The sequence below is a fragment of the Trachymyrmex septentrionalis genome, unplaced genomic scaffold (assembly GCF_001594115.1).
Source record: "Trachymyrmex septentrionalis isolate Tsep2-gDNA-1 unplaced genomic scaffold, Tsep1.0 scaffold81, whole genome shotgun sequence".
NCBI classification, from domain to species: Eukaryota; Metazoa; Arthropoda; class Insecta; order Hymenoptera; family Formicidae; genus Trachymyrmex; species Trachymyrmex septentrionalis.
The window spans coordinates 133,985-148,863 of NW_017305997.1; the positions used below are offsets into that span (position 1 = coordinate 133,985).

The following is a 14,879-nucleotide window of genomic DNA, read 5'->3' on the forward strand; positions in this document are numbered from 1 at the left end:
GGTATTATCGATGTATAATTGCGTGCGCGAAAGAGAGAGAGAGAGAGCGCCTTATCGCGCGGCCGATAGACCGCTCGCGAAATCCGACGACCTTTCAGATACGCACATGAAAGAATGGCATTATACGCGCGATCCGCGGTTTGCAGCAATGCATCTGTCGCGGCGGTAGCCGCCATCGTTATCATGCCATTTATCATGCGCTCTCGCTCGCCTCTCCCTTTGCTCTCATGCCGCGATAATTGGATTTCTCTGAAACGTATCGCGCGGCTAGAAAAATTCGGCGACCTTTTTCGCTACGTTATCGGGATCTCCTCACACGTCGGTGTTCCTCTCCCGGAGAGAAACATTTGTGACCTGTTAGCGTTCAAGGATTCGTACGAGATGAAGGGACCACACATGTTGACGTTATTATTTGATCTTTAAGTGGGCAGATGGCATGCCCACGTTTAACACTACGGATAGTTTTTTTTTAAACTCTATTCTGGAAAAGGAAAACCACTCGGATAGAAGTTTTCAAGAAGGTTCATTATTTTTACATTCCTCTATTTTATACAAGAATACTAACGTAAACTTGACAAAAAAAAAAAACGTAATATACTAGTAAAAAAAAAAAGTATAAAATAATTATACATAATTATAAAATATATTTCTATAAATAAAGTATAAAATAAAATAATCTTTTGCTGTTACGCGAGCATCTCATCTATCAACTTGCGTATCTTTAAACTGTCTATCTACTTAAAGGTTAAACTCTCTCATCGGTTGAAAGCGAACGAGAATACGCTTAGGGCTTATTAGTTTCCGCCGCAATGTCCGTATTAGAAATGTTGAAACACACATCTCCAATGAGACGTCAAATACTCTTCGAATCATCGTCAGCGTAATACGAGACGATTGTCGTTACAAAACGCATATTATATCGAATGCCATTGCCTCGGTTAGACGTGCGAAGAATCGCAAATCACTTTTGCACGTGTCGTCGACAACAAGAACGTCAAAGATTATTGATGTCGCGCGTGTTTAAGTTCGTTCGTTGAGTAAGAGCTCGGAAGTTCATTAGCTCACAATCGGTGTCAGCGGTGCCGTTTTCCGCTGACGTTTTCGCCTGTAACGTTTACGTGTAATACGGTTGCATCACGCGACACTTGTCACATTAGCGAATCGCTAAAATTGCGAGGCGATTCATCAGGTGGTTAGTGGGTCGCACGGTTTTCCTGTTAATTTCGTAAGTGGGACTTGACCGAAAACGATGCGAATTTTTCGACGAATTCCACGGTCGGCGACCTTTCGCACGAAATGTTCTCAAACGAAAGTTTCGCACGACGTCGTTCTGATTTAATACGTCGTTTTCACCAATACAGTTTTATTACCGTACACGAACATTAAGCTTTATCACAGATCAAGAATGAAAATGGCTCATGCACTTTAATCTATCGATCGTGATATATTTCAGCGAGATATTACATTTTTGTTTATGCTTTTTCTATACAACTCGTTTTCGATGAGATGTGACACACATTAGAAATTTACAGTCATGCAAGTTTAATTACTTAAAACTGTGCGTTCGGTGAAAGTGACGCGTGTTTAAAACGCAATAAAAGTTAGCGTTCAATTTTATGCTTACTCGATTAATTGTTCAAGAAAAAGCGTATCTCGTATTATTTGCACAGTTTGCAATTGTTTGTATTGTTCGTTCAGAGTAGATAAATATTGCGATTCCGGTCGCTCGAGCATTCGCGGTGATTCCTTTCGTTTCATGCAGCATCGCGATTGCGCATTGTAAAGTTTAGCGAAGTGAGATGGCTAATTCACCGTAACAGGATGACAAAGAGCAACGAGCGACCACAAAAGTCCAATGGACTTTATCAGTGCGTCGCAGAATGCATCGAAGTAATTTGTCAGTCATTGCACTTGCGCCTTTATTGGCGCATTCCTTCGTTCAAGTCACTCGTCCGATGCATTCGACACAAGAAATGCACGTCTCAAAGACGTGCATTCATCCGATCGATACAGGAATTTTAAGCGTAAATGTATCAGGACGCGATGAAAATCTATCATTACAAAAATTCAATTTCTTTTATTTTATATTTCCTGTTATTGCAGTATTTTTATTTTATTTAGGCTGGGTTGTTCCAATCTTTCGGTAAACTTCAACTCACTGTCTTACTCTCTTACTCTCTTATGTTTCTTACTCTTTTACTCTTTTGTTTACTCTCTCTCTAAATCTGAATCAGTGGATAATCACTGATATCAGTAGCCAAGTATGCCACTGGTAATCAGTGAATGAAATGTGAGATCCCTAATCTAGCTGATCTTTATTATGTGATCTAACTAATCTTGTTTTAGTGCATAAATTCAATGAATATGATATTGGAAAGTTGAAATTAACATGTAAATATCAGTATTACTTATATAATGCTCAAACATTCTTCCTTTTAGTTGAACTTTTACTGATCATCACTGTCAAGTATGCCACTGAGTAATTAGTAACTATCTACTTGTTCAGATTTAGAGAGTATCCAATAAGTAAATTACCACATAGTTTATCTAAAGATCGAGCAACCGGCCCTTAGAGAAGAAACGCTTCTTAGAATAAGACGTACATGTTAAATATTTCCTTCAGTTCTAATTCTCGTACTATTCTGACTTGCAGGTGAGTAGGCGATCCAAAGAACATGCGACAGAAAAGAAGGGAAGGGTGAGTCAATTTAAATTGTCGTTAGAAATCGTAGTCGATCCTCTCGTTGGCCGAGGATTAGTCACGGTGAGAAATCCGCGCTGTTCGCCGCTAATCCGCTGGTCCCGCCAAGTGGATGCCCACGACGGCTTCTACCCACGTGGCCGGAACTTGTCGATACAAGCCCGTTCGATTAGTATGCATGTCGCGTTACATCGAACAGGAAGGGCTGTTCAATAACATGGCGGAGAATGGTTCGCATCCGTCCCGACGCACTCGGGTGTCCGGATATGCGTATGACCGCGAATATTTTTGTGATGCATTCTTTTGCAACGCCGCAAATGGCAATAAGTGACACATTGTTATTGCAGCGTTCTTATCGCCACTTAACTTTACTATTACTCGTGAGGTGCTTCTGACACTCCAACGTTGTATAGCTCTTAATTTTCATTGTTTTTTTTCTGACGATTTACAATTAATAAAGAATTGAATATTCTACGGAAAGAACGATTATCGATATGTTAAAAACATAGCTAAATACCTTTGTTGAATCATCAAGATAATTACGTGAGAATTTCAAACGGTGAGCGAGGCTGCGAAAAAATTTTGATGTCCTAGAGCAGTTTGAGCGTTCTATGTAATTATGTTGATAATAATTATGGTTCAACAAAATTATTTTTAGACCTACATATATCTGGCTAATCTTCCAAGTATTTCGATAAAACAGTTCTTTCTGTGTGTACATCTTTCAGATAAAGATAAATGCAAACAATTGCGTTAAACATAATAATGTGTGTAAATTCATACATTTAGGAAAGTGAGGTGGGTTTAATATGAGGACGGTTAAATATGTATGAAGAGAAACTAATATCGATACTAATGTACGTACGTAAATAATACGGGGATAAGTTATAACCTAACGAACACGTAAATCTTGTTATAGTTGAGTAGGTTTATTGCACGCGAGAAATCCCAAAGTTGCGTCCGCGTGCGTTTTCACTAACGAGTCTCTTCGGAAATAAGCCTGCCTTATTAGAGATTACTATCCCGCACTTGCGCCAGAGCAGAAGTATTTCAACTTAACTCAAGTTATTCTCCGCTCGAGAAAATAATCAACGAGTTTCTCGTGTTCCAGTTACTTTCGTGGACCATGATGTTCCCTCTTGTTTGTTGTAAATTACTTTTTTAAACGTTGAACAATCATAAAACTTTTCTTCTTACTGTAAGGGAAACTTGAATTCGCTGAAGTAATCTCACTTCAATTTGCAACGCAGATGGGGTTGTAGAACTTTATACTAAGAAATTAATCGAAGTGCAATGTAGCGATATTTATCGCCCGAATATAAGATATACGGAAGTAGGATGATTATGCAAATTTGTGAAAGTGACTACGACGTAAAATATAATATGAAATATGGTATGATAGAAACGAGGGCGTTATCAAATCCATATTTATCAAGCGAAAATGGTGTCTTTCGGGGGGGTAGATCGGAGCTTGCGGATCAAAAGCCACGAAGCCTTCATCAAATATATGTATATATATATATATAAGGAAGTAGGTCTGAAAATTCATGGTCAATTTTACGACGGATTGCGTGCGTGCGTGAGCGACCCTGATTACGCTGGCGAATATGCGCATTCTTAACTTGGGATTCTCGGCGAATAAAACATTCAACGCTAATTGAGTTGATTTCACCGAGCTGTCCGTCTCTTGGAGCCGACAATCGAACGGTCGGCCATATAGTTTGCAGTCCGCCGACCGCGAGATTTCCGCGAAAGTCTCCTGTGCGCAAATGCAAATTCTACGTGCACGTACGTTAGTTTGAAAAGTAAACTTTCCAGCGTTATCACAGACGGCGATTATTGACCGCGAAAAATCTCGGCGATTCTCCAAATACACCGATTGACAAGCCTGCCAATTGACCAACGACGTGTTTGATCAGTCATGTTTAAGATTCAACCAGGTATTAGCTGCGGTGCCTCGTTAAATCACCTCGTCGAAGATGTCTTGTTAGAGGACGACGGTGACTCGCTAATACCCACTTCCTTACTTTCTCCGCCTCTAATTGTCACGGCCGTTAAACAACGTACGCGTAAATTTCTTCAATTACGCGCGATCGCGTAATTACACGTGTCCGCTGCTACCTCGATATTCCGTTTTCGCGTCGCGCGATCGTCGCTTTCACAACCAACAGATCTAGGCGAGAGATCATTCGGTAGCAAAAAACGATAACGTGAAAAATACATACACTTTACTGAAAAATACATAGTTTATTTCTTGAAAGGCGTGGCAAGTTGAACTCGTTCTTTATTTTGTACGGCGATAATACTTTGAGTTAATCGCGCGCTCTCGGAGATTCGGATAATGGAGCGTGCTGACGGGGAATTAGGAGGCTGTAGCAGCAATTGCTATCGTAGGGATATCATCGTGACATTATCTTATCATCGTTAATTAACTAGGAGGACTAATGGTGTGACCTGAGTAAGTTGGCCTGCGTATGCTTGGAGTAGTAGAGTGGAAACAGGTCGCCCTTACCGTGAGTAATTTTGCGACTATGTTGGTCTCGCGAATGCAAATTAATTACTCGGCTAGAAACTGACTTAAGCTCGGGATCTATCCGTCCTGTCTTGTAATTCGCTTGGAGTGCGACTAACAAGGCGACTTAACGGCGAGTCAACGGTCAACGTTGAGAGGAATCATTTCGAAGCTTGGCTGGGAATTAGTATTTAATGCGAACACGGATGCTCCAAATTATTGTATATATTATTATATTGTTGTTATTGTTATAACTGTTAAATTCATAATATCAAATCATATTCAATTTAAGTTATTTCGAACCATTTCTATAGGTCGCCATTGTTCCTCTCCTAGATCGTTGATTTGACTAAAACAGTAAAGTTGATCGATTTAACTCAATAAAATGTAGTAAATTTTACTCAAGTTAGTTTAGTTTATTATTTAATAAGCCTATACATTAATGTGGATGTTTTTATTTACTTTGAAACTAATCACAGAAATGGATCGATTTACATTTTGACACACAAAAAAAGTTAAAAATAACAAAATATTATTTAACTCAAGGGATTGGGGATTATCGTTGCTCCTTCGATATCTGACAGCGTAAAAAGAATATTGACTATTGGAAATCAATGATTTAACAATCAATCTCGGAGAGATAGATTGAAAATGGAGAGCTCCAGATTTTTTTTCGCTTTTTTTTTCCTTCCGCGGAATGCGAAAAATTATTTCGAATTTCGTTTCGGTTATACCGACAGGATTTTGTTGCAATTTTTCCTCACGTTTTGCATACGATCGAACAACACTTGTTCGTCGACGATTTAACGAGCGCAGTGCGTTTTAAAGCATCGTTTTAAGCTGCATCCCGAATAGCAAGTCGCATGCTCACCGCTCATACAAATCCTTTAGTTGTAAATTCACGCTGATTGGACGTGCCGTCCAATGGGGGATTACGCAGCCTTGGGCGCTTAATAGAATTTACAAGTTTTCAAACTGACGATGCTCCACCGGCTCTCCACGTGCCTGGTTGTTTGTTATACGCCACTACGGTTTCTCGATTATTTTCCACGTGTAACTCCCTCTTATCCCACGAGAGAGAGAGGGAGCGTTTCAGGGAGCTGCGATTCGGATTCAAGGCCGATGACGAATCGCATTTTCTTGCCCCGACGATTTCTGCACGGCACGCATAATACATACGTGGTTTTTCACCGCGAGTCGTTGAGATGGAAAGAAAATGAGTAAAAAGGACTCGCGATTTACTTCGCAGCGAACGATAAACCTTCGACACGGGGGTTAATGGCTTAAGAGTGGCGGCCGATTGATAACAAGGCCGTTGTCGGAACGTATCGGCGATGAATCATCCGGTCGACTTTCGCGCGGATAACAGGACGATAAAAGTCCGCGAATCGTGTTGCGTTATTACCGCTATATAACACGGCGGCGGTTAATGGAACGTGGGCGAGCGCAACGATTTGCGGACCCAAGACGTTCAAGCATGCGCGGATGCAGAATTAATCATCCGCAAATGAAAGCTCCGTGCGGCTAGTGTTTCCTTACAATCGCGTCGCAAATCGCAAATTAAGCTCAACTTTGTCTGCCTGCGCGCGTGCCGGTGTGTTTTAACAATCTATTTCTCGTCTCTCCGTTCAGCACGTGTGGCACGTTCAACGCTTCGTTAAACTCAGAACGCACCGTGCTGCGTAGATCGGTAATCAAATAAACAAAAGAATTTCTTTCCTCGTATATACGCGCATTACGGGCGAGTTTATTACTGTTCCCTAATTAACGTTCGTTCCCGAACGAGCTGAGTTTTTAGTATCGAGCTTGTATTGAGCAGCGTCTACGATGAGATTTTAAAGCGCAAATCTTAAGTCTTAAACCCCAAGCCGTAAGAAATCGATTAATCACAATCGAATTCGAGGAGAATACTCAACTATTACTGATCAATTTCTTACAACTTCGTGCTTAAAGCTCAAGTTTTACGCCTTAAAATCTTATTGTAGACGCCGCTTGAAAAATTGACCAATCATAGGCCGGTATTTCGATTCTTATATTTGAGACAGTCTTAAGATGTCATCGGATGAATATCGCCTAAATTAATTATTCTCTTCACATTCGGCTGTGATTGGTCAACTTCTTACGGATTGAGGTTTAGAGCTCAAGCTTGTACGCCTTAAAATCTCATTGTAGACGCCAATGCATCCTCTACGATACACAGAGTAAGAAATTGACCCAATCACAGTCGAATTTGAGAAGAACAATCGACTGTGATTGGGTCAATTTCGTACGGCTTGCAACTCTATTGTAGAACAGGCTTTACTTCTTCCTCGTATATTGCAGACGACGCGTAACACGGAGTCGTTAAAGCATACGTGAGAGAAGGAGAGAAACGCGAGAGAACCCCTGAGAATCGACACGATATTCCGTTGTCGACTGTAAGCAGAATAATCGCGATAGCACCGTACGGCGATATCATATCCATTGAGGGGTCCGGAGGGGAAGAAAAAGATGGCAGCCGAATGATTCTCCTCTGGTGGTCCCGCGCCGCTTGTCTCGCGTTTTGAGAACCATTGCGAATCTCTCGCGAGTGGGCGCTAAACATGTTTACCTACATGTTTACTCGTTGCAGTTTGCACCGACGCGAAGCGCATACGTGCGCAGAAGTAAGCCCGCAGGTACCCGCCGGTCGTCACACTTTCGCAAGTCGAGGAGAACGCGTTTTTTAACCGAGCGCGACTTTTTCTCCGGACCGAGGCCTTCGACCGCGCAACTTTTTGTGCTGCCCACGTCTCGCGTAGAGATTTTTCTTGCGTGAAACGCACGTAACGAGGCAATGATGATAGCGGTAATAATGATGGGGCATTTACTCGCAACGTAACATTAATAATAGTAATGATATTCATTTTACAAGACATCGCACCGTGGATTCTTCTCGTTCGCGTATGAGGAAAATAATCATCGCACCGGTCTGTTCACGATTTCTTGATTAATCAATTTCCTTTCGTCGACAGTCTGTCGGCGGCGGATCCAGGGGATGGATGGAGGGGAAGACGTGCTCTCAGAATTTACTTTTTTTGTAAAATTTGATATCGAAATGTTATATTTTTCAACATTCCTCTAATGTTTAATCGCAATTTTGACATTCGAAAAAGTATTTTTTCATTTAAGAAGAGCCTAGATAATTTATATTATTCTTTTTGCGTTAATATAGAGTTAATTTTAAGCAGAACGATTTATTAGAAGAATTATAATTATTTAAATAATATTTTGTTAATTTATATATAACAATTTTAATATTTTATTTCTTTTCATATTCTGGCTGACATTTCTATATCCGTCAATGAGTCGGTCACGTGATGATCAATTAGTTTCGAGTCAAGACTGATGCGATGGGATCGTCGAAGTCGGACTGGCACGCTCCCGACGAAATTAGACTTTTCAACGATAAGGCGCGTCATTGAGCGGCAATGTTTGCATCCGCACGTAATATCGGCGCGAATTGGTGACGGCGACGCCACGGCGACGCTTTGTTGTGGACTGCAGCGGAAGGGCGACGCCGCTTTGATCCCACCCTTTATGACCAGCAAGGTGTTAAATCCTTTCTGGGAACCGTCGGCGCGTTTATAACGGTAGGGACTGCTTTGCGTCAAGCGCTCGTCGCCGACGAGAGACGCATTCGCGCGCATTGCCGTCGTTTCATTCATAAAAGAGCGCGCTTCCTCGAGCACCCACAACACCACACCTCTCACCTCGTCACCGTGGCAACGCGACGTTATTTTCATTCATACACGTCGGTGTCTCAACGCACGCCACAGATTCTTTACGCACGTGAGTCATACGCGGCGCCTGGTGTAACACCGGCGGCGCGGTGTTACGGAACGAGCGCACGAGGCGAGATAGTTGTCTGCCGATCGCCGTCGAGATCGCGAGCTTATGCTCGTTAGACATTAGCACACTTCGGTCGAAGTACGCGATATCAATCGGATGTTAAACTTGAAGCGAGTTAAACTCAAAAGTAACGATAAAGCGACAGGAAGACGAGCGAGAACGAGATGAAGTTCCACGAGTGGCAGTACCGAGCGGAGATATGGCTTGGGGTAGGAAGGGCGCGAGACAAATTGTTTCAGGCAAGTGTGTGTGTGTGTGTGTGTATACATATACAGGATATATATATATATATACACAATATATAGGATATAGGTAGGATATCCCGGAACATCGCGAATGTAGGTCGCTCGAGATTAATACGAGTGTCGAGCGTTATGTCTTTTGAAAAAGTTATGCTAAAGGTAAAGAAGAGCTTCTTCGAAACTTTCTCTCGTCGTATCTCAGGAACGTTCTTAACCGTTATCTTTACCCGTACGGTACAGAGATTATCTTAAAAAAAGGAAAAAAAGGAACGACGATGGACAGCGGACAGACGGGAGAAAGAAAGGGACCGACAGTCGGAGAGGCGAGGTGGGAGATAAAATCGTGTTTCGCGTGTAAAGGACAGCCGGCGCGAAAGATCGCGCGACGTGTAACGCGACAGGTATGCTTTCAGAGCGGAATTTTCATTCCGGCTTTCTTAACGTACGACCCGCATTATAGGCGTGAGTCATTGCCTCCGCTGACTAGATAAAAGTCGGCGGCACCTAACGCACAATTACGCGCGTCACGAGCGAGCGAGCGGAGTGGAGCGGACTTGGACTACTCATGCTACGCTCTTAAGACATCAACGGCAGGTCTCTTTCTTCGTGTATGTCCTAATGACGTCCGAGCGGTCTTTGTCTTTTTTTTCTTGCCCGAGTCATATCTGTGTCCGGGTTCCACGATTGTTCTTATCTCGTTTAGGAAACCGATTAGACGGCCGAGTACTTTTCCTCGAAACAATTCGTATCTTTGCGATTCTATTGTGTCCGACAGTGAGACGGAAAAAAAAAGTCTTTTATTATTTGACTGTTTCTTCACCGAGTTTCAAATTCAAATGAATTATTTCTGCTTATGGTTACGACATTTTCATAATATTATTCTCACGTTTTTGATGTTATTCTCATACGCGCCTGTAACGAGAATATTTTTACATTATTTTTACCAAAGTACGTTTGAGTTAAAATACTATTATTCCTCACACACATTTTAATACTTCTCTCCCTCTCTCTCTCTCTCTCTCTCTCTTAATAACAAAAGAATATAAAATTTCCAATATTCATTTTTAATGAATATCAATCTTGTTTTTCCTACAAAAGGCATATTTTAACTTTTCCTACTATATAAAATTTTAAATTATTATTACTGGTGCAAGAGATAATTAAGAATTTATAAAAAAAAAATGTAATCCTGTAAAACGATATAGTAATGTATTTATTTTACTTTATAGCATTTTTTTCAATATTTTTAATCTTTTGTTAAATATCTCTCTGTTGTAAGAAATACATCTAGGTTTTTTTATTGCAATCTGAAAATATCGAAAAATATTGGAGATACTCGATATTATTTTAGTTCACGGAAATGTGGAATTTCATCCGGAGCTTATTTAAATCTTTTAAAAGAAACGCAGAAGAACGTATCGTTTATTTGCAAATGGCAGTTTTGATAAAACGCTCACGATTTTTCCAAGTTAATTATCGACGCCAACAAGAGCGCAGCATCGCGAAAAGCTCGTGTAGATTATTAATGAGCAGGAAGTAACGCGAGCTTGATGAACGATCTGCATTTTTACGCATTTACGTTTCGCGATTTGCGTACTCGTTGAAAGAATATTTTAGAATAAAGCAACCACTCTTTTTTTTTGTTAAATAGTTTATACGTGTTTATGACTAGTGTTGCGTGAATAACTGCGACTTAATCGAGTGAGTAATGTTAAGGTGAATAATACTCATTATATGAACTACAATAAGCGTAACTCTCCTGCTGGAAAATGTTTTTCCTCTAATTCATGATGATGAATCAAATATTAATTTGACTGGAACCGCTTCTCACCGCTTTGTTTCTGGCGTTGAGCCTTAATTCATGTCACGCTGTACAATACAGAAAAAATATACTACGATAAATTTTAATAAATATTTATTTGAATATATAGTCAATTAAACATTTACTTACAGTAAATAAATATTCACTTAATAAACAGAAATAATAATTAAATCAAATTAATGGGTCTTGTATCCAATAAATATATCTTTATAATTATTTAGCTTGCAAATATTTAACTGGCACTATTCAAACAAGTAATTTGTTAAAATTTAATTTTGTTTTTTTTTTGGTGTTCGCATTGGAAATTAAGAATTACGAATTGAAGATTAGAATTCAGTCAATCGGAATGAAATGGATTAAAATTCAAGGTCTGACTAGTCGAATTCTAATCTCTAATTTGCAATCTTCAGTTTCCAATGCGTAATGTGATACGCTCTGCAGTCCGCGGCATTTTGAATGGTGGCGTCGAGTAAGATTAAAAAATTGCGGTATTCGATCATTACAACAAGGAGAGATGAAACGTGAGAGATCGACTGCTCCAGGTCGCGTTTCTGCGATCTGGAACGAACGCGATAGAGAACGAGGTGAAGGAATGACAGAGCGGCCCGCGAGTGTTGCGCCCGCGAAGCAATAATAATGGAGTTTCAGTCGTTACCCGTTTTACGCGAATTCGCGGAAGTATAAAGTATGCCAGGCACTCTCGCGAGCTAAGGCCTCGGACGTATCTTGCCCGCGGAACTTGTGCCGTTTTATTTCCATCACAGAGAACACGCGCGCGCCGACGGACACGGCGAAGTTCGCGCGAACTTTCGACTTTTAGGCACTTCTTCGATAGTTCCGAGCAAGTGTCGAAAGCAAAAATTGCCTCGTTTTCCCGCGAGTTGCCGCAACACCTCGAACGGAGCGGAAAATTAGCACTTGCGAGCGCGCGAGTAACACGCGCCTCCAGTATTACGGCAACTTGCAACGCGAGCGAGTACTTTATCGTTCAGAAGCTGAAGGACGCCAAGGTATTACATCTATATATAAATATATATGTATATATATATATATATATATATATTAAATCGTGAAGGAACGATATAAACTGTACAGAGGTCGACAATGTAAAACGGTACATGATATTGTTTCGAAAGAGCGATTGGTAGATACGCCCATAATTGTATTTCCATATACTGCGCACGTAACTGCACTCACGGTGCAATTTCGGTTTTTATGAACTTCGACATGGCACGTCCGTCCGTTTACCGTCGCGATTATTACGGAACACCGCTATTACTAAACATAACGCACGCAGAGACCGAAGGTGATAGAAGAAATATTCCTGCGGAATCATCAGGATCGCGGTTGTCGCATAAGTCAAGTATTCCCGAGAGCGAGCTGAGGATTAAACGGGACTCAAATTCGTATCGGTTTCCAGCTGATTGCGTTCTTCCCGAAGCGCGCAAGTAAATAGACAACGATAGATCCGCCTTGTTGTAATGTATGATCCTACAATGCGTCAGAAAGTGATGTATGGGATATAAATAAATCAGGAGAGAAAGCGGCTCTTTCGTGTTTACGAGCGCGACTGGAATTATTGGCAAGAATATCGCTCGAAATGCATTTTATTCTGATCCTTTTTTTTTTCCTAATCATTGACCACCTCTTTCATGAAAAATGAAAAATACACGAATCTTTTTCCTGGGTGATTGCATCCGTTTTGCGATATGATAGATTCGAGTACGACCTATGAATCGTGACATTTCGAGGTTTTTCCGTCGGTTTCAGAAATGCAAATGCGTAAATGTTTTCCTTGCCCAGAGATAATTAAAAAAAAAAAGGATATTTAATTATATAAAATCATTGATAATTTTTGTGGAATAAAATCATGAGACAAACACTAAAACAAAATCTGAAAATAGTTAACCAAATTATTTTGTTTTTAGCGCATTGGTGCAATTTAATAAATACCATCAAACATATGTAATAATAATAACCAATTTGGTTAATTGGAAAAATTGGATGGTATTTGAAAAAAGTGAAATAAGCATTTATTTTACTTCAGCGTGAATTTTGATTATTAATCGAACAAAATTAAATTAATTTAAATTATTTCATCAATTATTTCATTCTTTAATAATTATCGTCTAGACCTGATTATTATCAGATACTTTTTTCAATATACAGTTCTGCATCCGAATAGGCGAAAGTGATATGGTACAGGCGCAAAAAATAATATTTATACGTTGTAATGTGTTAACGATGCGAAACACAGAAATCTAATCTAGGACATTAGGAAATTCCTACTGATGCTCGACACTGCTGGCACTGCGCGATAATGACGCGTTTCCTCGTGGGATTTTTCGTTATCGGAATTCCGGAAAGATATTACTAACAAAATGCGAAATCGCGGTCGCACGGCCGGAGCGAACGTAAATTTTGCACCTGCGTGCCGCGTGAAATTTCGTTTTCAGGTAAACACTGTATTGAGTCAGCGCGATTGTTCCTCTCACTTTCGTGACGCGGTATGATCTCTGATGATGACTCACGCGTCTTTTTCACATTGCTCCAGCGAGACGGGACCACTGCTGTGTGCCTTTCGACGCATTTGCATTGGCATTCGATTTTGCGAATTAATTATTAAGCGTGTGAGTTGGATTTGTCCCGACGAATTCATTCTGTGAAGCGAAGTCGTTGGAAATTTTTAGTTACGTGGAGAACTGAACTTTCTATTATTTCAGATATATCGCCGTACGTTGTTTAATATCAGGAATATATATTAACGATACACTGAAAGAAACGTTTAATATGAATAACCATTATTTCGTTCTTATATAAATTACAAAACATTTCTTATTTTTTAATTAAAAAAATTATTTAATTGAAATTACTTTAGGCATATCTTTTAAAAAGTAAGAAAGTTTTTGCAATTCACTTATTCAATAAAGCAATCAACAAAGTAATGATTATTCATTTACTAACATTTCTTTCAGTCTAGAGAAAGTGCTGATATAAATCACGATGTTAAGTTTGAAACCAAACTTAAAAAAAATGTTTTGATTATATCAACAAGAAATACGGAATGCATTCTGATCATAATCAGAAATCTTCGTGGAAAGATTGGTTTAAAATTTAACTAGCTATCGATGTGCAAAGATACTGTGTTTTGTTGAACAATCAAAAGAAATATACCTAGAACGCTCAAACTGATTGCTAGAATGAAACTTTATACAACGTTTGAAAATCCTACATAATTATTTCGATGATTCAACAAAATTATTTTCAGATCTACATCTAGATCTAAATTTTTAGACGCTTCAGCAAAACCGTTTTTTTTTTTCCGTGTAAGGAGGGTAATTGAATTTCCGGTTATCTCGGCGAGAATCCTTGACAGATTTAATTACAAGCGTCTGATTTGTCAACCCTTTCTCCTTGACTCATCCGACTCTCTTCCAATTAATGCAATCAGATTTTTTCCGTAAACTGACTTATCGATTCATACGCGATTATATACGAAGATAAAGGAAATCCTGTAAAATGTAAGTTGAAGTTGTGTGGAAGTGAGTACACTCATGCGCGTCTCTGATAATGAGTCAGTGCCGGTAGCCCGCTACGTAATTGCGCAGGTGAGGTCACTCCCTGCTATTTTATCTAGTGGACACAGGTATCTGCTCGCGTGCGTTCGCTTTTCCTCGACGACACCGACGATAACGACGTCACAAAAAAAGAAAAGAGAGAAAAAAACGTTCG

At 40.0% G+C, this 14,879-nt stretch overlaps 1 protein-coding gene across 3 annotated transcripts in view; it reads left to right on the forward strand.

Moving 5' to 3' along the window:
• LOC108754857 (serine/threonine-protein kinase tousled-like 1) overlaps positions 1-14,879 on the forward strand; it is a 184,432-nt gene that overhangs the window by 117,892 nt on the left and 51,661 nt on the right. For 2 of the 3 annotated variants that reach the window (XM_018497484.1, XM_018497485.1), the window contains exon 3: positions 2,654-2,698. The exons of the other annotated variant lie outside the window; for it this stretch is intronic. In XM_018497484.1, coding sequence (XP_018352986.1) covers positions 2,654-2,698 — 45 coding nt within the window. The remainder of the gene's footprint in view (positions 1-2,653; positions 2,699-14,879) is intronic. 3 annotated transcript variants of the gene reach the window in all.